Source organism: Pelodiscus sinensis, chromosome 5 (assembly GCF_052426305.1).
Source record: "Pelodiscus sinensis isolate ZL-2025 chromosome 5, ASM5242630v1, whole genome shotgun sequence".
In the NCBI taxonomy this organism is placed as follows: Eukaryota; Metazoa; Chordata; order Testudines; family Trionychidae; genus Pelodiscus; species Pelodiscus sinensis.
In genome coordinates, this window is record NC_143056.1 from 73,972,396 (window position 1) to 73,994,840 (window position 22,445).

Sequence of the window (22,445 nt, forward strand, 5' to 3'; positions counted from 1 at the left end):
ATTAACTGGCTAATTGAACAGTCTAAGCAATTTGCATCGACTATTTGATTAGTTGACAAGCCATAGCTTTTGAAGTATAGCAACAGTCCCAAGGCCGTTGCTACACTTCAAAGGTGAAAGCGCTGCGGGGAGCATGGTGCCAGCAGGGAATTCAAGCAGTCCCCCGCTAACCCCATGCTCCCTGCATTTCAAAGCAGCAGCGCTGCAGGGAGCCCAGGGTCATCTAGGGACTCAGAATCCCCAGTTAACCCCAGGCTCCATGTGGCGCTGCCGCTTTGAAATGCCGTGGGGAACCAGGCGTCAGACTCCATGCAGCATTTCAAATGGCAGCACCACACAGAGCCTGGGATCAGCGGGGGAGTCCTCAGCTGACCCCTGGCTCTACTCAGGGCTGCCGCTTTGAAACGCCGTGTGCAGCCCGGGGCCAGTTGGGAGTCAAGTCCCCAGCAGGCCCTGGGCTGCACATGGCATTTCAAAGTGGCAGCTCCGCGTGGCGCCTGGGTGCTGCCACTTTGAAGCATCCCCTTCTCTCCCCCCGCCCCTTGCTGCCTCTTTCTGATAGAGACAGCGGGAGGGAGGGGGGAAGTGACTAGTCAACTAGCATGTCAACTATCCGATAAGCATTTGTTTATTGGATAGTCGATTAGGTGTTCACATCCCTTTTGTCAATCAAGCCTTAGTTTCCTCCAGGTGCAGTCTAACAGGTTAATTAGCCCCTTCATGGCCATTTTAATCCCTCAGGAGTGGTGTAGGGTGAAAACCTCATTAGAATCACAGAATACTAAAACTGGCAGTGATCTCAAGAGGTCAAGTTCAATTCCCTGCACCAAGCTCTGTCTAGATACCTGACAGATGTTTATTTAACCTGATCTTAAATATCTACAGTGATGGTGATTCCAAAACCTACCAAGGCAATTTATTCTAGTGCTTAACCATCCTGACAGTTAGAAAGGTTTCCTAATGTCCAACTTAAACCTCCCGTGCTGCAATTTAAGCTAGTTGCTTCTTGTCCTATCATCAGAGGTTGAGGAGAAAAAAATTTCTGCCTCCTCCTTGTAACAACTTTTTAGGTACTTAAAAACTGTTATCATGTTCCCTCTCAGTCTTCTCTTTCCCAAACGAAACAAATCCAGTTCTTTCAGTCTTCCCTCGTTGATCACATTTTCTAGACCTTGAATCATTTTTGTTGCTCTTCTCTTGACCTTCTCCAATTTATTTATTTAAATATTTTTACCCCGCCTTTCTATTTAAAATATTCAAGATGGCTTACAAGAACAAACAAAAAAAATAGAAATATATATAAAAATTTAAAATATGAGAATTTAAAATATGAGACCTCAGAGGGACATAACCAGCTAAAAACATATAGAGAGGAGGAACACACACATACAGACTCAAACATTAATAAAAGCACGAGTAAAAATTTCCCACATCATTCCTGAAATGTGGTGCCCAGAACTGGACACAGTACTCCAGTGCAGAGTAGAGTGGAAGAATGACTTCTCATGGCTTGCTTAAAACACTCCTGTTAATGCATCCCAGAATGTTTGGTTTTTTTGCAACAATGTCACACTGCTGATTCATCTTTAGCTTGTGGTCATTATGGCTCCCTAGATACCTTTCTGCAGTACTCCAGTCATTTCCCATTTTGAATGTGTGAAAATGTTCCTCCATAAGTGGAGTACTTTTCCTTTGCCCTTACTTAACTTCATCCTCTTTACCTCAGACCATTTCTCCAGTTTGTCCAGATCATTTTGAATTATAACCCTATCCTCCAAAGCTTTTGCGACCCCTCATAGCTTGGTGTCACCTGCAAACTTTGTAAGCGTACTCTCTATGCCAGTATCTAAATCATTCATGAAAATATTGAACTGAATCAGTCCCAAAATTGATCCCTGCAGAACCCCACTTGTTATTCCTTTCCACCATGACTGTGAACCATTAATAACTACTCTCTGATAATTGTTATCCAACTAGTTATGCACGCACCTTATAGTGGCTCCTCTATGTTGTATTTCCCTAGTTTATCAATAAGAAGGTGATGCGAGACTGCATCAAATGCTTTACTAAAATCTAGGTATAACATATCTACAGCTTCCCCCTTATCCACAAGGTTTGTTATCCTATGAAAGAAAGCTGTCAGGTTGGTTTGATGTGATTTGTTCTTTATAAATCCATGCTGACTGTTGTTTATCACCTTATTATTTCCAGATGTTTGCAGATGAATTCCTTAATTATTTGATCCATTATCTTTCCTGGTACAGAATTTAAGGTGACTGCTCTGTAGTTTCCCTTTTTGTAGATGTGCACAATACTTGTCCTTTTCCAGTCTTCTAAAATCTCCCCCATCCTTTATGATTTTTCAAAGATGATAGAAATGACTCAGATAGCTCCTCAATCAGCTCCTTGAGTATTCTATGAAAAATTTCATCAGGCCCAATGACATGAAGACATTAACTTTTCTAAGTAATTTTTAACTTATTTTTTTCCTATTTTAACTTCTGAACCTACCAACCTCTGTTTCACCAGCACATACTATTATAAACACCCAATCCCACCATCCTTCTTGGTGGTGAAAACTGAAACAAAGAAGTCGTTAAGCAGCTCTATCATTTCCACATTTTCTGTCACTGTTTTTCCCTCTTCATTGAGCAATAAGCCTACCCTATCATAGGTCTTACTCTTGCTTCTAATATATTGGTAGAATGTTTTCTTGTTACCCTTTATGTCTCTAGCTAAATTGAGCTAATTTTGTGCCTTCACCTTTCTAATTTTGCCACTGCAGAGTTGTGTTACTTGTTTATATTAATCCTTTGTACTTTTACCTAGTTTTCACTTTTTTGATTTTTAAATCATTCAAGATTTCCTGATTTAGCCACTAAGGTCTCTTGCCATACTTCCTATCTTTTTCATGCAATGGAATAGTGTGCTCTTGCACCCTTAATAATGTCCCTTTGAAAAACTAGAACAGATTAGATTAGATTAGATTAATCTGTAACTGCCTACTGAAGTTACATCTGGCTCTCAGGAAACTGGTATTGGTCACTATCGGAGATAGGATCATGCATTAGATGACGGATCACTGGATTTATCTAGTATAGCAATTTCCATGATTTTATTGTGTAATTTTCCTCACATTAATATTAAGACAAGTAGGCATCCATATATTAGCCCTGAAAATAACTACTTTATTAGAATGGATAAATCAACACAAAGGGCTCAACAAACAAACATTGCCACCAAAAATGAATCTATAATGCAAATTCTCTACCTGGAGACAGACACCTTGATCACAAAGAAGCTGGGTTGCGTCTCCTCCTCTCCCTACAGGGATCAAGACAGTGTTATGGTTTGCAATATACTTGCTATGTATATGCATCTCCAGTGCCCTCTTCTGGATGGAATAGTATAGATTTGCCCATAGGAAACACCAAACCTTCTGAAGACTGAGTTTATGGAACTGCTCCATTAGCTCTTGCTTACGCCTGTAAGATAGCTTGGGTCTTTGTTCATTCCCTCCCGGAGAGTGTCGAATTTTAACATGAATGACAGTTCAGAGGATTCCCTTTCAAGTGCAGATGTAAAAGGTCTTTGTAGCAGAATGCAGGTGGTTAAGTCATTGAGAGAGTGTCCTTTCTGGTTGAAACACATATTACGTGTCTAGACAGAGTTTCTTTTTTCGAAATAGGGTATTTCAAAAAAGCAGCCGGATGCGATTATGCAAATGAAGCACGGGAAATTCAAATCCGCACTTCATTTGCTATTTCGCTCACCTGCATTTGCATTCCTCTCTCGAAAGAGGATTGCAGTGTAGACATACCCTGAGAGAGAGAGAGAGAGAGTTGCACATACAGGGAACAAATCTTTGTTTATTACTGTTTAGTGTTCTAGTATGTTATATTTGTTTCCGTGCATCTGTTATCCTTTCACTTTCTAACTTCCTCACTTGATGGACTGATCTGTTTTTTAGGTTTACATCTTTGAAATGCACATTATCCAAGCAAAAATGACTTATGCAGGGGGGTATAGATGTGAGGTGTCTACCAAGGACAAATTTGATAGCTGTAACTTCAACCTGATTGTCAATGGTAAGATTATATTTTTAACATTAGAGAAAATATGTTGTCTGGTTAGGTTTTATCTAAGGTGACTAAATGTCCTGTTTTTAAAGGAACAGTTCCATATTTAAGCCCTCTTGCAGGTATCCTAACTTTCTCTTAAATACAGGCAAATTGTCCCATATTTTCTGACTCATCTCCCTCATCACCATCAGTACCGGTAGGCCCTAGAATCATAGAAACCTAGGGTTGGAAGAGACTTCAGGAGGTCATCAAGTCCAGCCCCCTACCCAAAGCAGGACCAACCACAACAAAATCATCCCAGCCAGGAGTTTGTCAAGCTGGGACTTAAAATCCTCTAGGGATGGAGATTTCACCACCTCCCTAGGTCACCCATTCCAGTGCTTCACTACCCTCCTAGTGAAATCGTTTTTCCTAATATCCAACCTAGACCTCCCCCACTATAATTTGAGACCATTATTCCTTGTTCTGCCATCCATCACTACTGGGAACAGCCTCTCTCCATCCTCTTTGGAACCCCCTTCAGGAAGTTGAAGGCTGTTATTAAATCCTCTCTTCTCTTCTCCAGACTAAATAAGCCCAAATCCGTCAGCCTCTCCTTTTAGATCATGTGCTCCAGCCCCCTAATAATTTTGGTTGCCCTCTCCAATGCATCCACATCCTTTCTATAGTGGGGGCCCCCGAACTGGATGCAATACACCAGATGTGGCCTCACCAGTGCCAAATAAAGGGGAATAACAACTTCCCTAGATCTTCTGGCAATGTTCCTCCTAATGCACCCTAAAATGCCATTAGCCTTCTTGGCTACCAGCAGGGCTCAACAATCTTTGTAATCTACTCCCCTGCTGCCTCTGCCTGGGCCAGTGCTCCAGGAAAGCCCAACATCTGCCAGTCCCGGGTGCTGGCCAGGAGGAGCCAAACATTTGCAAAAGCCTCATACAGCATTGACATGGAAAAGCCTCTTAGCTAAATTCTGGAGTGACGAGGGGGATTTCCAGCTTATTTATGCCCCAATCCTGTGGGCTCCACAGCAGTCTCTGGGGCAGGAATTTACCACTCTTCATTTGCCCTACTCCCACCTCCAAATACTGCTCCCAAGGATCAAGAGGGTGCTCTGTTCTTTAAGCACCCTCCTTAGCGGAGCTACTTCTCTGTCCCTGTTTCTTGAAGTCCCTGTAGTCAGATTCCCTGTTCCTGGTTCACATTTTAGGGCATAATCCCTTCCTGCCTGCACTGTAGCCAAAGGTGGCCAGTAGGTGCCTGGAAGTATTGGAAGGGACAAGATGATTCAAGATGGGGAGAGGGGAGAGAAGAGAGCTTTGCAAAGACAACAGCCAGGTATCCCTTCCCCCTCCTTCCACTCTGCAGCTGGAAGCAGTTCCCATCTTTTCCTTCCTTCACAGTGCTGAAAGGCTGATGCTGGCCACATTCTGGTGTGAACCATTGCAAAAATTAGGGGGATGACCCTGCATGCCTCCTCCACACGTTGCCTCAGAAAAATGCAATGCCAAGGCCAGCCAGGCAAAGAGGGCAGCAGAGAGCACAGGGCCAGGAGGGTCAAGTCAGTCAGTCAACCCCTTGTGTGAGAGGAGTATACATGAACATGTGCATGTCACCTTTCCCTGGCAGGGTGTTAGGGATGTATGTGTCACTCCTCTCAGTGTACACTCTAAAGCCGTAAAGATGAGAGGGTAAATAAAAAGAAATCGAACTACGCAGTATTTCTTTGTAATGGAGACAGTGTCGAGTTGATGTTAATCTGGATTTATGTATTTCATAGCTCTGATTGATAGTGATTGAACTCACTTGAACAAGAGTAATTGTGTAAGTTTCTTGTATTCACCATATGGACTACCTAGTTTCTATTTTATCCCAATAACTGTCCTCCCTGTGTACAGATTAACCTCTCTCCCCAATAAACAGTGGCCACCACGCAAAGGTGTTGGTCAGGGCAGAGCTAAAACCACAGGAGTGCTACAGCTGTGGATTGAGATGCATTGGCACACAGGGCTATGAGAGAGGAGGATGGGTCTCTGGAAAGAAAAGTATGTAATTCAAGCCAGGACTGAGATGCACTGAAAGAGCAACATGAAGTAAGAAAGAAGAGAATTAGCCTATATTATCCTTGGCTTTATCTGCACTTCAGACACTTAATTCTATGAGCAATAATCTCAGGAAAAATTAGGAAAAATCTGAGAATTAATTCCAGATCTAAGTTGCCAAAGGTTCTGAAATGGAAGCACTGCAGAAGCTTCTGGTAGCTGAAGTGTAAAAACTTACCAGTGATTAAAAGGGAAAGTATATTTAACCATCTATTTACCTCCAATCAACTAAAGGTCACCAGAGACTTGGCTAAGACAGTGTGAGAATGATTCAGCCTTGTTATTCCAGTATTTCCTCAGGGGTTGTACCTTTAGTTTATGACTGGGGTTCCACAGGAACCTCACAGCATAGGCACTGACTTGTTTTTCTCTATGGGTGTTCCACCCCCACTCCACTTGGAGGCTGTGCTTTTACTGGGCTTCTTCCACACCATGCCTCTTCACCTCAAGATTCCCCTGCACACCCACCACTCCCTTCCTAAGTTCTTCCCACCAGTCGCTTGCTGAAGGACAGCCATCTGCGGGCTTGCTGAACACCCTGGTGCTGGAACCATTATATTTAGACCAGATTTTAGAGAAGACAATGTTACTCTCCCACTGTCAAACTGCAAATTAATGTGAAGCTTGAGAAAGAATCCCAGACAGTTACCTGCACTAAACATGGCCACAATTTACTAAGTGATTAATGTTAATTAAAATATAAGATCTTTGAAACAAAGATGTCTTGAAAGGAAAAACTTTTGTAGTGGTACTTTGTCTCTTTCAAGCAACACTCAACTGTTTTTCATTGTACATCACACCAGAAGCACCAGGAACTGGAGACATGGATATCCGCACTGCCTTCCGACGAACGTGAGTAGGAAGTTCGTGCTTCCAAGTAGAATTCATTATCTTCCTAGACAATATCATGTAAGAGGAAAACTATTATACAAATAATCACTGCTGCTACACCTATTACAGGTATTTATATAAGAGTATTGTATGTTTCTAAGGGAAAAATGCCACCCTTGAGTCCTAATCATCTAAGAGAAGATTGTTCCTTATTATGTAACAAAAATCGTGATCTCAGATCATTTCAGAGATAATGAACATAATTTTTCTAAGAACTGCACTAATTCTTCTTCTACAATGTGAAAAGAGCATTTCAGGTACAAATCAACAGGGGATCAAATGATTCTGTGTTGTGTCCATGCTGTATGGCTTGGACTAAGTAATGCTTCCAATATGGTTTAGGTGATCCTGAGGATCCATTTGTGTCTTACAGGGATCAAGAGTTTGGACATAAACACTACAACCATTATATAACTGCTTGTGCTATGGTTATATTTACTTTGATGTTTTGTAATTTTACTGAAAATGTTACTGTAATTTTACTGAAGTACAATCAATGACATTTTGAGAGTGTGTGTAAATGGTCAGGTACGTACACCTTCTAGACTATGAAGCGTCACAGATAGGGTTGTCAGTCATCTGACAACTAAAAGTCCAGTTAGCCGCAGCACTAGCAGGGCAGGCAGGCTCCACACTGCTCCCAGGAAACAGCTGGCATACCCCACTGGCTCTTAGATGAAAGGATGGCCAGGGTCGGAGGGGAGGGCACTCATGCACTGCCCCTAACTACATGTGGTGCTCTGAGTAATGGCTTCACGGCTCCCAGTGACCTAGAACCGTGGCCAATGGGAGCTGGAGACGTGGCACAGGCAACACGTAGAGCCCCATCTGCCAATCCACCTAGGAGTCAGAGGAACATGCTGATCACTTCCTAGGAGCCTCTTGAGGTCAACACAGCCCAGAGCCCACACTCCAAACCCCCTGCACCCGAACCCTCTGTCCAGCCCTGAGTTCCTCCTATACTCCAAATTCTTCAGCCTCAAGTTGGCTCCCTCTTCTGCATCCCAAATGCCTCTTTTCCAGCCCACATCAAAACCCATGCCTCCAGCCAGAGTCTTCACCCCCGTTTCACCGTCCTAGCCTGGAGCCACCTCCTGCATCCAGAGCCCATACTCCTTGCCAAAGCCCTGACCCTCTCCTGTGCCCCAACACCCTGCCCCAACCGTGCAAAAATGAGTGAGTGAGCAAATTATGGAGGGAGAGAGGATAGAGTGAGCAGGGGTGGGACCTCAGAAGGGGAAGGGCAAGGGTGTTCTATTTTCTGCAACTATCCACAAGGCATTTAAGCCACTCTTCTCAGATATGCAGTAAATTCTCAAATAACCTAGGACCTCTTAATAGAGCTATCCTGACCTGACCTCCACTGGTTAATTTGAAAGAGCTGTTACAGATTTTTGTTAATGTTTAAGATATAATAATTTGCAATTGTATTCATTATGGAATACTCTTTCATCTTTTATGTAAATCAGTCTGTTTGCCCCCTAATCTAGCAATACAAAACACCTCATCAGCCATCAGCTATAACAAGTACAGTCTTTCAGGATAGTAGATGCTATTCCTCAAGGAATGTTAAGGTTATCTCTACTGTGCTCTCTATAGTTAGTGAAAATTTAACTCCAGCACTTATATTTCACCTGAACCAATTTTCCTAATGCAAGACAAAATCCTATACTCAATTCCCACAGTCAGTTTCTTGTGCTTTCCCACAAGTTATTATTATAGGAGATCTGCTTTTTACACTCAACTCTGTCACAAGGAACCAAGAAAAGTCTTATGCAATTTAACTAAAACAGTAACTATGGAATACATGTGTGCAGCAGGTCACTCATACTGTGATACAGGCTGGTGCCACTTAAATATATCTCCACATAGCCAAGCCTTGGTTGTCCTTTACTTGGCATTGAACAGTTCCTCTTTCTGCAACCAGAATACAGGCAGCAACAAATCTAGAACTAGTGAGAGCAGTATGTTTGTAAAATCCTAAGAAATCTTTTGGATTCAGGGACTTTTTACTTCATGTGGAGGAAACATATATTATATACTTTCCCATCAACACCCTTCCCCATCCAAATTAACTTATTTATCTTAATATGTAAGTAGCTAGAGCTGAATACTCCTCCCTCCTTTATTGGACTGTATTAGGAAGTCTCTGGGAACTGACTGAACCAGATTTTCATTTACTGCCTTCTCTGTACAGCAGAATGCAAGACACAGACATTCTGCATTACATAACATCTTTTTGCAGAGTTGGACTATGATTCAAATAAGGCCCAAGATTCCATTTGATTGAATAGGATATTTAGGATTCCTTTATCTTTATGGAGCTGAAGAGAGGTATTTGGATACCCATGCAAAAACTCTGGATGACTTGAGACATTTGTTATGACAAAGTTGTGAAGATACGGGAGGGTTAAAACAGTTTTTCTCAAATGAAGTCACTGTGGTCGCATGTGACCACCAGAGTCAGACATGACAGCCTCCTGGATGGAAATGGAAAGAAAAGGGGACAAATCATTAGCCTGCCCTCCTCGTTACTCATAGACGTGCTGCCCTGCCCCTGGAGACAGGTGGGGCGCAATGCTGTGCTGCAGAAGCAAGATGAGTTTTTGACCTACTTGGGGAGAGATACTCTGGGCTTCAGTGCTGGGGTTGTTTGGCAGCAGGCTCCAGCAGCAGGACTTCAGGAGCCTAGCTGCAAGGCCACCAACTCTGGGTGTGGACCCCATGTAGCCAGAGGGCATTAGGCTCTGGTCTCCAGTTGCATGGCAGTTTGGCACTGGCCCCTGGGCTTCAATGACAAGCTCCAGCAATGGGCTCTGGCCCCAGGCACTGACCTCCTACCTCAGCTACCCAGCATCAGGCTAGAACTACAGAGTATGGACACCAACACCTGAGCTCTATATCTGGTCACACTCCTCCAGCCTTCATCTGTAGAGCTCCAGCTGCCAATCCCTAGCTTTGGCCATGCAGATCCGGTCCCTGATGCTGATCTCAGCCCCAGCCGCATGGCAGTAGGCACTGACCCCTGGCTCTGATCCCAGGTTCTAGCCATGTGGTGGCAGGAGCTGGCCCTAGTGCTGGTCATGCAGCAGCAAGCACCAGCTACTGACCCCCGGCTCCAGACATAAAGCTCTGGCCTTGAGCACCCAGCTCCAAGCACTGGCTACATGGCAGAGGGCACTGGTTCTAGGTGCCAATCCATAGCTCCAGACATGCAAAAGCAAGCTCCAAACCCCAGCTCTGGCCATGTAGCTCCTGCTCCTGCCTCTGACCATGGGGACAGTGACCCCTGGAAGTTAGCTTTGACCCTCAGCTCCACAGACACCGACCACTGGCCACACAGCAGTAGATGCCAGCCTCTGGCTATGGCTATGGGGAGGTGAGGCTCACTATCGACCCCCATTGCCCCTGGCTCCCGCTGTCTCCCCAGGCTCCAAATCCATCTTGCCATCACCCATTTGTCTCTGCTACTTCCCCCTTGAACCTCCCACCTTCTGGGGCTTAATTTGTCATGGGGCTTGCTGAGAAAAGTGGTATTAATAAACATACAAGTATTACTTTTTCATAGTAGACTTTCTAGCTAGCTGGAAGGCTATGAAAAAATTATACTTATATGTTTTGTTAAAATCACTTATTGCTTTTCAAAGTCCACGAGGTCGCTAAATTTTCTGTTAAAAGTAATACTAACAATCACAGAAATATAATTTATCACAGCATTATTTTTATTATTGAGTCTGCAAAAATAAAACCCACAAAATTACAGTGATTTGGATCTGAACATGTGCATATTTGTGGTTCCTAAAATTAATTAAATATTTTAGGAAAAAGTGTCAGTGTAGCACCAGCAAGAGTTGGTGGCCACATTTCATGGCCACTAAAAAATCGGTTGTGAGAAAAACCTCTGGGTTATAATTTCTGAACCTACCATGCAACTGAATGGACTAGGCAATGGCAATTCTCCCTTTCACATAGAAAAGGCTTCTCCGGAACAGAGCATTTCTAAAACTACTTCCTACTTGCCAGTGGAGATTGGAGTTTGAGGTTCTTAGGTTGTTCTTTGAGAAGGCAGCAGAGATTAAACTGAAGTGCATAAATCTAAAGTTCTGTTTTTGTGATTCTCACTTAGGAGCCTGGTGGGAGGAGGAAGAAGAATGCCCGCAGCCTGTCTCAGGTAGCCCAGGTTTCTGCCAGCAGTCAGAACCAAGCCTCACACTGAATTCTCTCTCTCTGACCAGCGAAGAGAATCATAAATTGCTGAAGATTTAATTTTGGACATCTGAATTAATTACAATAGATAACTATGATACTTAGCTCCTATAAGTGACTAGAAAACACAAAAGCTATGATCATGCGAGACAATGAGAAAAGAGAAGAGTACTTAGATGCTTCAGTGAGAGAGATTCATTTACAAGAAGAGCACATCCTGGACATATGGCATCTTCTTAGAACTGTGACTCTGAGAAGTCTCAAACTGAATGCGAGTCTGCCCTTCTATCATGCACACATTCTGATTACATCTCCCTCACAAATTTTCACTAGGATATGAAAATCTACCTGTGGGCTACCCTATCCCAATCTGGGCTTAGTGCTTTCAGACGTCCTATATGTGTATAACTCTAACTGAGTTTCAGAAAGTAAGTAATTTTCAGAAGAGCTCAGCACTTACAAATCTCAGCTCCCATTTAGGCACCAGAAAAAGTGGCCAGTTTTTCAAAGTAAGTGGCCAGGATTATCAAAGAGCTCAATATGTTGGGGTTGGGATCTGTTGAAAAATCTGATTATAAGTGTCTGATTATAAGTGATGACCATTTGAAAATCTGGCCTTGAGTTATTTTGAAATCTAGCCTTACATTAGTGACTTTATTTATGACTAAAGCCCTCTGACATGCAAGTTGTTCTTATCTACCAAACAATGTGCCCATCTAGTCTGAAAGCAACTATGTAAAAATTGCACTTTTGCACAGGATTTTCTTCCAATACATGTTAAGAATCAGATCTAACTAAAATACATTTTTACTCCTGTTGACTCCAATTAACATTGCAGTGTCAATGCAAGTCAGAAGGAGGGAACTGGATTTGATTCCCTCTTTATCAACACAACTGTTAACTAAAATTCAATCTGTAGGTGCTGTTTTGTATTTGCTCCTGCCACCCTGAAATTCTTTGGTTTGCTATCTTCAACAAGATTATTTCCTCCTAAGCAAACAGTCCTGGCAAATATTGGAGACAGGACAATGCACAACATAGACCCTAATTCTGTTTTGATATGTCAATTATCATGTTCTAAAAGCAATAATGTGTGCAACAGAGGTTGTCACTTGAGGCAGAATCTGAAATCAGTAGGGTTGCATTTGTATCACTGGAAGTTTAGTCTGAAGACAGTGGAATTTCACAGGTGCAGTTGAACTTTTTACTGCTGCTGATGGTTAATCAGATGGAAAAACAGTTCACCTAGGTCAGGGGTGGGCAAAAACCACTCAATGGGCTGAATTTGGCCTGCCTAGGGCTTTGATCCGTCCCACGTGGCTGTTCCAGGCTCTGTCCCCTAGTGTATTGCCTAGGAGCCAGAGCTGCATGAGCCCTTTCAACTGTTTCTATTTAAAGGGCTCGTGCCCTTCCCGCAGCTCACAAGTCTCAGTTCCCTGGCATCTCGCTAGCAGCACCAGAGCTGCGAGCCCTTTTAACTGCTTCGATTTAAAAGGCTTGCGCCTCCGGGTGGCTGCTTTGCTTGGCAGCCACAAGCCCGTTAAAGTGAAGCAACTGAAAGAACTCGCAGATCTGGCCCCATGCTAGCCCATTGCCTGGGAGCCAGGGACATGTGAACCCTTTCAACTGCTTCTATTTAAAGGGCTTGTGCCTTCCATCCCAGGCTCCACCCCTTTTGGATGAGGCCTCATCCCTTCTGGGGCAACCCGCGACCACTTCAAAAATTTTTGAAGTGTCCCTTGCTCAAAAATTATTGCCCACCCCTGACCTTGGTTGTCCAAGCCATGGTTGAACAGCAAGACTGGCATACAGTGGAGAGAAAAAAAGTAACTTTTTACTTAACGAACTGGGAACATTTGTGATGGAAGTAACTGATACACATTTATCATGGAATCTCATACAGATTGCAGAAAACTCTCATGACAAAAAGCTACAGAACCTACTTAAGAGTGACATTTCAGAGTAAAAGTGTACTTCAAATGTTCTGAAGAGTAAATTCATGTCCAAGTCACATTGAATGTTTTTTAACACACACAAAGCATTTGTGCTTTACCTCTGAGCTCTCCAGGAAGCATCACACACAGAGAAATACTCGCTTTTAATCAGATTGATTCTATTCACAACAAACCACTCAATCAAAACATTGTATCACCTAATTCCATGGTAAGAGCCAATTACGGAATGCTTTCTCTAATGCTCCCAAGCACATTCTCTCTCACATTTATTTTCACCTTGATGAGCTCTGGAATCACAACAATCCTGAAGAAAAAAAAGGATGAATGATGCAATGGAGGCAGGAGGTAGACATGTAATCACCTGGAAAAAGTTGTGTAGCCATATTAAAGAAAATAAAATATTGTTGTCTTAATTCTGGCCAGTCTCATAAAACAGTTTCCACATCCCCATATCTATAGTCTCCAGGAAAGCACTTATGATATTAAAGGAAGATCCCTGTGATGTTCCACAAATTTCCTGGGTTATGTGAGAAATGTGTTTATTGGACTACTGATTATATATGTGATATCTTTTCTTTTCATTCAGAAAAAGGGGGATTACAATTATATCCTAGATTAGCATGTGTCACTGAATTAGCCAGTGTCTGATTTCTTCTGTAAGCAGAGCAGTAGAAATCCTGGCTCAATAAGTGCACTTAAATTTATATAAGAGCCAACAAATAGGAGGAGAGAAAAATCTGTAGATGTCTAAAAGAAAATGGCTGCCATGCCAACGAACATTCTAAAGTCACTGCGAAACATTTCCTACTTTCCTTCCAATGATGCATCTTATGCTTATGAAAGTATTCTGGTCATATGAACGATTCCCCATCTCCTTCTGACACTATTATATTTTTCTATTATTGTACAGTGCCGAGGGACATGAAGAAGGTGGAGAGCTGGATTTTAGTGCCTTATTAAAAAAGAGGTGAGTTTAAGTCTGCAGCAATATACTAACAAACTCTTGAAGAAAACTCCTGGAAGGCATTAAACTTGAAGCAAGTTAAAGTTCCACCAATTCATAATTCCCTTAGGGTACATCTACATAGCAGGGCTAAAGTTGGAATAAGTGGCACAATTTCAGCTATGTCAATTGCGTAGCTGAAGTCAAAATAGCTTAATTCTGCTTTTGGTGCTGTCTACACAGCAGGGAGTTAAAGGAAGAACACTCTTCCTCTGACTTCCCTTACTCCTTGCAAAATGAGGTTTCCATGAGGACAGCAACAGCTGCCTTTGGGACGTAGTGTTTGTCTGCAGCTTTCTAATCTTCTGAGCTGTCACAGGGATTGCAAAGTTGGGGAAATCAAAAGTCTGTTTATAACAATTGTGATTTTTTCCAAAATTCTGATTCTTCTTCCTGGCTTCCCTTTTCTCCTCCTCCCCCACTTTTTGTTTTATGGCATCTCATCCCTCCTTGCCTTCACCTGATCTTGACTACCTGTGCTTCACTCTTTTAACTTGCCATCTCATTCTGGACACACTGCTTTGGATTCTGTCATCTAAAACAGAGAGTAAGATTTCTATTTCATCTTGCTATAAAATGCATGAGACAAATGGAATAAAAAGTACATGTGGTTTGAGTAATACATGTGACTCCCCTTGTCTCACATGTAGAGCTCATCAAATTCCCTAAACCCTGACAACATGGTGGAGGGTATCACCTGCTGATTTTCAGTGCTGAAATCCATTTAAATGATTAGTGCCGTTGGAAGTAATAAAGGGGGAGATTCAGTCCATGTTCTCTCCTAAACTTCCTGTATGTTTCAACCGCCCCCCCCCCTCCCGCTTTGAAAAAAAAAAGCACTTTTAATTTAGGCTTCTGTTTCCAGATTCTTTTAATAGTCCAAAATTTCAGTTCTTCTCTATTCTTAATTCATTTGCACAGAAATTAGAGATGGAAAAGACTTCTCTGATCACAATTAGTCCATTCAGCTAATTTAGAAGTCAGTTCAGGATTGTTCCCCATAAACTATATTTCATGTTTTGTTCAGTATACTCATACATTCAAATGATGGAGCTTCCACCATGTTCCATAGGAAAATGTTTCATATTCTGATAGATCTGACTATTATAAAATGTTCTCTTGCTTTACAACTAGTTTCCTTTGCTCATCGTCATGTTATTTCTGCTAAATATATTCCTTAGGATCATCACACACTATTCCTCTCTCTCAGTATTTAAAAATCTTCAAATTTGACAGATGTTCCTGAGTTGCTTTTTTTGCCAAGTTGTACATGGTTTATTCTTTCAAGTTTTCCTCAATGCACTATTTAGCCAACTTTCTGTTGTTCTTGATTTCTGGGCTCAGTCTCTGCTCATGTGTTTGGAGCTCAATCTATAAGAGAATGAAACTGTGTTTATGGCATCCTCAAGCATAGGCTGTATATGTGGCATATTTGGGGTGCTGGAATCCTCTCTTCTCTGGCCCCTGAACCATACTGGGTCATGGAGCTTCTTCCCACCCTGTCCCTCAGTCCTGAGGACTCCAGACTCTGTCTCTACCGCCCCATCACCAGAGAGCCTAGAGCCACGTGGCTGGATGATCACTGGTGGCCCCTGCCATCCAGAGAATCCTTCCCTGGACCCTGCCTGCATACCTGCCTGCATCACTTGATTTACGGCAAGAGTCTGGCCGAGGCCAGGATGAGTGAAACTTTCACAAACGAGTGTGAGGCGGGGAGGGGAGCCAGGCCTAGCAAATAGTCTCTCTCACAAAGACTGGCTCTCACACCCACATACACTCTTCCTCTCACAAGACAGTGTCACGCATCTCTCTCTCTCTCTCTCTCTCTCTCTCTCTCTCTCTCACAGACACGCACACTATCTCAAACTCAAGCATGTGCAACCAGTCGTGTTATTATTGTTGTTATTAGTGCTTCGTACTTCCTGTCAGAATGCAGGTGGTGAGCCAGGAGTGGATAGGGGGCTGCAGGAGGGCTGTGGTCTCTGGCAAGATGCAGCCCCATGTGACAACACAAGGCCAGACTTGAGGCATTGCCCCAGCATCTACTGCATACAAAGCTTGGTGTGTGTCAGCAATGGGACGGGTTCTGAGGGTCTATGGGTGCAGGGGAGGGGTAGTTGTGCCCCTCTGACACACTAGGGTGAGAGGTGCCAGCTGGGGATTGCTGCCAGTGGAGCATAAGGGCACTTTAATAATCCTGCATACGGCCCCATTAATCCTGCATATGGCCCCATTAAGGACAACCCTGTTAGTGATCACTGATGTAGATTAAGAGCCAGTAGAGATCAAGTAGCACAATGCTCAGGGCTATAGGACTGAACTTGTTGACTTTACATTTCTGCCTCATGGGCCCCTTTTATTTTCAGATATACCACATACTACTGTGCCAACTAGATAGGGACTCTGCCATCACACAGGGAGAGCCTGCTGAGAGAGTCTGGAACTACAGAAATTGAACTATCTAATGCCATTATCTCTATACCAGTTGTTTCTCATCTTGTGGGCCTTGATGATCCCCAGAGGGGTCAGATAACACAATCATGGAGGGAACAAGACATTGAAAATGTAATTACAATTCTAAAGCAAAGACAATAAAAGTTCCAGAGTAACTTCAGAGTGGCCAAAGCCTTCAGAGTTTGAGAGGTCAAATGCAGTACCTTTGGTAGGAGTAGAATGGATTTTTAACTATTTCTTTAGAATAAATTGAGTCGTAAGGATTTTTACTTCAAATAAGGGGTTGACAAACATTGCTCTGAGTCTGTACCATTCCCTAAATTGATGCCAGCTGGGAGAAGAGGGAAGCGCAAGAGTTAAGAACACTTCTAAAGGAGCTTTCCTTCTGCCTTCATGGTCAATTTTAGTCATTAGCAAGTAGAGAGAAATAAAAAAAAAAAAGAGAATAACCTCCAGTACTTTCATGATTTTTGGCCCACTGAGTTAGTTCTCATTAATAGTATACTAAAAACCATGACTCCAGAAATGACACTTTTAAACTATCACTGCATTTTTACTCCACATTAATGACTCCTGAAAGGCACCAAACCCTCTTCATGGAGTGACTATGTGCTTCATTGAAAACACAACTGGAGAAATAAATATGTTGAAGAACCATCAAGAGCTGCAAAGACAGAATGCAGGAATGATACCTCTGCCATCACTTACTACTTCCGTTCCATCCTACCCATCATCAAGTGCTATTCTTTCCAGATAGTGCACATGTTCACTATTGTAGAGAAAACTGCATTTAATATTGTGCAGGAGTTGTATTTTCTGGCCTCTATAATTTAATTGACTGGTATTGACATTCAGGTATCATAGGCTATAAAGAGATCATGGGAAAGGGGAAGGGAACAGTTGTCACAGTACTATTAAATAGGATAGTGAAAAGACCTTGAAAGAAGTAACAGCTGACAGGGTCCAAGCAATCTAGGGTAACAGGATAGGAAGGAACCATCTCTGGGATCTACAAAACTATTTTTAATATCCTCATACATGTTTAAAAAATATCAGCTGCCTGTTCTGTTTACAACAGGTTCAATGAGCTTCACCTTAATGTCCCCAAGTGCACTGTCAATCTATGCAGCTAAAATCCTGAACTTCAGGGAGAATACCTTTAGCGCAGGAGACACCTGAGGAAGCTAGTGTCACCACATTAACAGCATTCTCTTCCCTGAAATTCTTAGGCTGTGAGGGTATTATTCTGGCTTGGTGAGAAAAGTCAGTCAACCTCTGTGAATACTAAACTGGAACTAAGAGAATGTTTTAATGAAGTTGAAGTGGGTCAGGGAGCATTAGAAATGGGGAAAAATGAAGCCCAGATCTTATTGTAGGAGACAGGCACATGAATTTTGAACAGTCATAAATAGAAATTTCCTTCTTCTTAGTGCTTGATTCTACACTATTTAAATGGTGATTCTTAGCTGTAAAATATCTTTATTATGTACTGGCAATTTATAAGCCAGTCCATGGCTTTGAAAGTTAGAAAACATTTCCTGTGAACAAACAGGTGATGAGATGGCAATATTACAGCATTATATATAGCTTAGGTACACAATGACTGAAGTGGATAATTCTCTATAATTATAAAGAGATATACATTCCAGGAATGGAGAGAGGTTGTTTCAGGTGCTCCAACTGAATATAGCTACAAATAATGGGTTAAAACTGAGCAAGGAAAATTTAAGTTGAATATGAGGGAAAACATCTTGGCACTGAGATTTAGGTAGTTAGAGAACAATCTTCAAAGTGGAAGATTTATCTCAAAATGCTTTAAAAATAACCAAGACAAAGTATTTAAACACAGTGTGAACAATCCTACCTTACATATTCAGGTGGATAGTTCATACAGGTTAGCTAGAGACAGAGGAGACTAGATTTGATATAATAGTTTCTGTCTATACCTATGATTCTATACTTATTTTTGAACCACTGTTTCCTCAACAGAGCATAATTACTCCAATGCAGATCTCACATGTATAATTAGGAAATATGTATTTAGACAGTATTATAAAAGTTGGTTGTTCACATTATCAAGCAAAAGCTAGCCCAGAGTGGTTGGTATGTTGAAAGATCTTACACTATGGCTACATCTACAGTGCTGGTTTTGCCAGCAGTGAATATGCAAATGAGGTGCAGATTAGCATGCTTCCATGTCTCATTTGCATAATTTATGCAAGCCATTTTTGCACAAAGGGTTTTTATGGGAAAAAAAAGTAGCGTGGACGTTTTCTTTTTGCGCAAAAACCCCTTTTCCCGCCAGATCCTTATGTCCCCAAAAAGGAGGTTTATAGATCTGTTTATTGCAAGGCTAAATACAAATCATTTAACCAAAACAAAGAAACCTGTGGGGACCTGTAGTGGAGAAGGAGCTGGCTGAGTTTCTGGAGGATGCAGACATGCTCTAGTGAAAATGCACCTCCACTGTGGCCTGTACTTGTGGCCTAAGGTCCAACCAGTCAATCCTGGGAATAAAGGATGATAAACCACCTTAAACAGTAATTCTCTAAGGGTATGTCTACACAGCAAAGTTACTTCGAAATAACAGCCGTTATTTTGAAATAACTTTACTAACATCTACACAGCCAAACTGCTATTTTGAAATTAATTTGAAATAGCGGAGCACTTATTTCAAATTCGGTAAACCTCAGTCAGAGATCTTCTGCAAAAACTTCTTGCACAAAAGTGTGTCTAGACCTCAAAGCTTGTGTGCAAGAGAACGTCCACACTGCATGGATGCTCTTGCGCAAGAAAGCTCTGATGGGCATTCACAGAATGTTCCTTCTATGTACATCCATAGTATATTGAATAAATGAACAGAAAATTACAGAGTCCTCAAAAGATTCAGAAGGGTAGCTGTGTTAGTTTGTAACTGAAAAAAATATTTAAAAAAAAGTGAATAGTCCTGCAGCACCCTAGAGAGTAACAAAAAATGTAGATGGTACAATGATTTTGTTAGTCTCTGAGGTGCTGCAGGACTATTCGCTGTGTTTTAACAGTCCTCAACATTTCCTTCACTGCCTGCTACATAGCTTGGTGTGTGATGGAGGGGTCAGAGAGCATTAGAAATGGGGAAAAATAAAGACCAGATCTTACTGTAGGAGACAGGCACATGAATTCTGAATGGTCATAAATATCAGAATATCACCTTCACCTACAGGTATCAGAGGGGTAGCCGTGTTAGTCTATAAGGTGCCACAGAACTCCTCGTCGCTTTCACCTACAGGGAGTTCTAAAAGGTCCTGGTTTTCCCTCCAGTGATCAGGAATCTGCATGTTTTGTCTTACCACCCTCATCCTTCAGAGGAATTCACCTAACCTTAACCCTATCTCTTGTGAGAAATCCATTGAAAGACATGACAGATTAAAGGTCTATTTTTGGAATCAGGATAGTGATGTGAATAGCCCCACTTTGCCCTCTTCCAATAGCAGGAATTAATTATGGTGTGTACATCTGCAATATAAAATTGCAAGTTGGAACTCCAGAGTGTGGGAATTAGCTGATATCACTAGAAAAAATGCATTCTTCCTTAAGTATATTTACGTGCAATATATCCTTAATCTCCCTGCTGCTGAAATGCAGGTGTTTTCTGCTAATGTTTGAGATAATGATGGCTCTGTTGTACTAACACGTTGCCCTTTTTCCTGCCATGGGGATACCACTTGTTTTTCTAAATACTTCTCTGCAACGCTCTCGAGTCCAGCAGCTTCTTGCGTTCAGTAAATCGGTAAGTTTTTAATCAATCTTCAAATAATATGTAATATGATAGGAACATAATGTTTTTCATACAGCAGATCATCCTGCTAGTCATTTGAGTACTACTATACCATAAGTTAACTCTCCTCTACTCACCAGCTCTTTGGGTAATCCATAAACTGAGTGATCCATTGTTAATACTATCTTGCTAGCCAGAACCTGCCAATCTAAGTGTCTTTCAACTCTAAGAACTGATTATAGATAACCCTTCCCATGACAAAACCTGATCTTCACTTTTAAGATGAACCAGGCCTCACTTTAATAGAGAGAGAAAAAATCATGGGAGACAAGGACTCATCTCTAAGGGTATGTCTACACTACCCCGCTAGTGCGAACTAGCGGGGTAATGTATGCATACCGAACGTGCAAACGAAGCCCGGGATTTGAATTTCCCGGGCTTTATTTGCATAAGCCGGCCGGAACGAGGTGTACAGATAGTTCGGAATGGCTTGCTAGTCCGAACTATCTAGCCCGTGCCGCGTGTAGCCGCGCGGCACGGGGTTCGAACAAGCCGGCATTTAAAAATGGCGCCGGCCGGCTTATGCAAATAAAGCCCGGGAAATTCAAATCCCGGGCTTCATTTGCACATTCGGTATGCATACATTACCCCGCTAGTTCGCACTAGCGGGGTAGTGTAGACATACCCACATAGACATGATCTTGGGATTCTCAAGATTTGGGCTCTTCCATAGATTTCATAGGTGATTTTAGGAAAGTCATCTCTGTTCTTCAGTTCCCTATCTTTAAAATGGGGTTAATACTTTGTCTTGCCTAAACAGACTGTAAGCTCTTCAGGGCAAGGACTTTTTCTTAATATGCATATGTACAACATCTACCACACTTAGGCCCTGATTTTGTTTAAGGTCTCTAATCATTTCTGTATAATAATAAAGCAAGATTGCTGATATTTAATGCAGGACTGGTATCTCTTAAGCAATGCATAGATTGCCAAGATTAAGGCTTCTTTTGAAGTTCTTTCTAATGTGTCATTCTAATGTTCTACTCCTATCCTGGCAAAAGTGAACCAAAAACTGAATCACAACCTGAAGTTGATGTCTGGGACATTCTGCGGAGAGCTCCTCCTTCTGAGTATGAGAAAATTGCTTTCCAGTACGGTATCACAGACCTACGAGGGATGCTGAAACGCCTCAAACGCATAAAAAAGGAGGAGAAGAAGAGTACAGGTTGGAGAGCTCTAGTTCTTCCTAAAATATCTGTTCTTATCTTATTGGTCATGGGTGTTTCCAATAGCAACATTAATTGACACAGGTGAATGGGGGAGAGGCACATGATTTAACTAATTCTTCCAACTTTCCCTATGGTCTTTAGAACTTGAGATACCTGTTCCCAAAGATCAGACCTTTAGTAAGTATTCTGAACTATCTCACTATGACTCTTGCAAATTTCATACCTTCCTCATTTTGCTATATTTCTCCTGGTATTATGATAACATTATGTTCTGTGCCTTACCCAGAAATGGTTTCTTTAAACAGGAGTGATCAATTTTGTTTTCTTTGGAAAGCAAGGGCTTCTCAACTATACCTCAAGATACCACTGTCTGGTCTGGTCTGATCTCCTGGGTCTTGTTTAGACTAGGATTTTAAAGTGGGATATTAGGACATGTTAGACTTTTTAAAAGTCTAGCATACACAAGGCTCATTGCCTTTAATATGTTATCAAGGAAAAGCCTAGTGGGAAATTTTAGCACATGTTGAGTAAAAGCCTAACTGGTTTAAATTACACACTGCCTTATCTATACTAGATTTAGAACACACTAGTTAGTATGTTAACTAATATCAGCTTAGTCTGAATCAAATCACAAAATCATAGAAAAGGATGGAGAATGAAGCATAAGGCATTTGGGAAAGACAAATAGCAGGTGAGAAGATACAAAAAGAACAGATCAAGGATTAAGAAGGTAAATCAATAGGAAAGGTAATTAGAAACCTCTTTTCCT

The 22,445-nt window shown here is 41.9% G+C and overlaps 1 protein-coding gene across 1 annotated transcript in view; it reads left to right on the plus strand.

The window, feature by feature from the left end:
• The window catches only part of MYBPC3 (myosin binding protein C3), a 142,276-nt gene that overhangs the window by 27,321 nt on the left and 92,510 nt on the right, over positions 1–22,445 (plus strand). The window contains exons 6-11 of the mRNA XM_089778538.1: positions 3,971–4,088; positions 6,985–7,033; positions 11,199–11,243; positions 14,144–14,200; positions 20,436–20,459; positions 21,509–21,672. Coding sequence (XP_089634664.1) covers positions 3,971–4,088; positions 6,985–7,033; positions 11,199–11,243; positions 14,144–14,200; positions 20,436–20,459; positions 21,509–21,672 — 457 coding nt within the window. The remainder of the gene's footprint in view (positions 1–3,970; positions 4,089–6,984; positions 7,034–11,198; positions 11,244–14,143; positions 14,201–20,435; positions 20,460–21,508; positions 21,673–22,445) is intronic.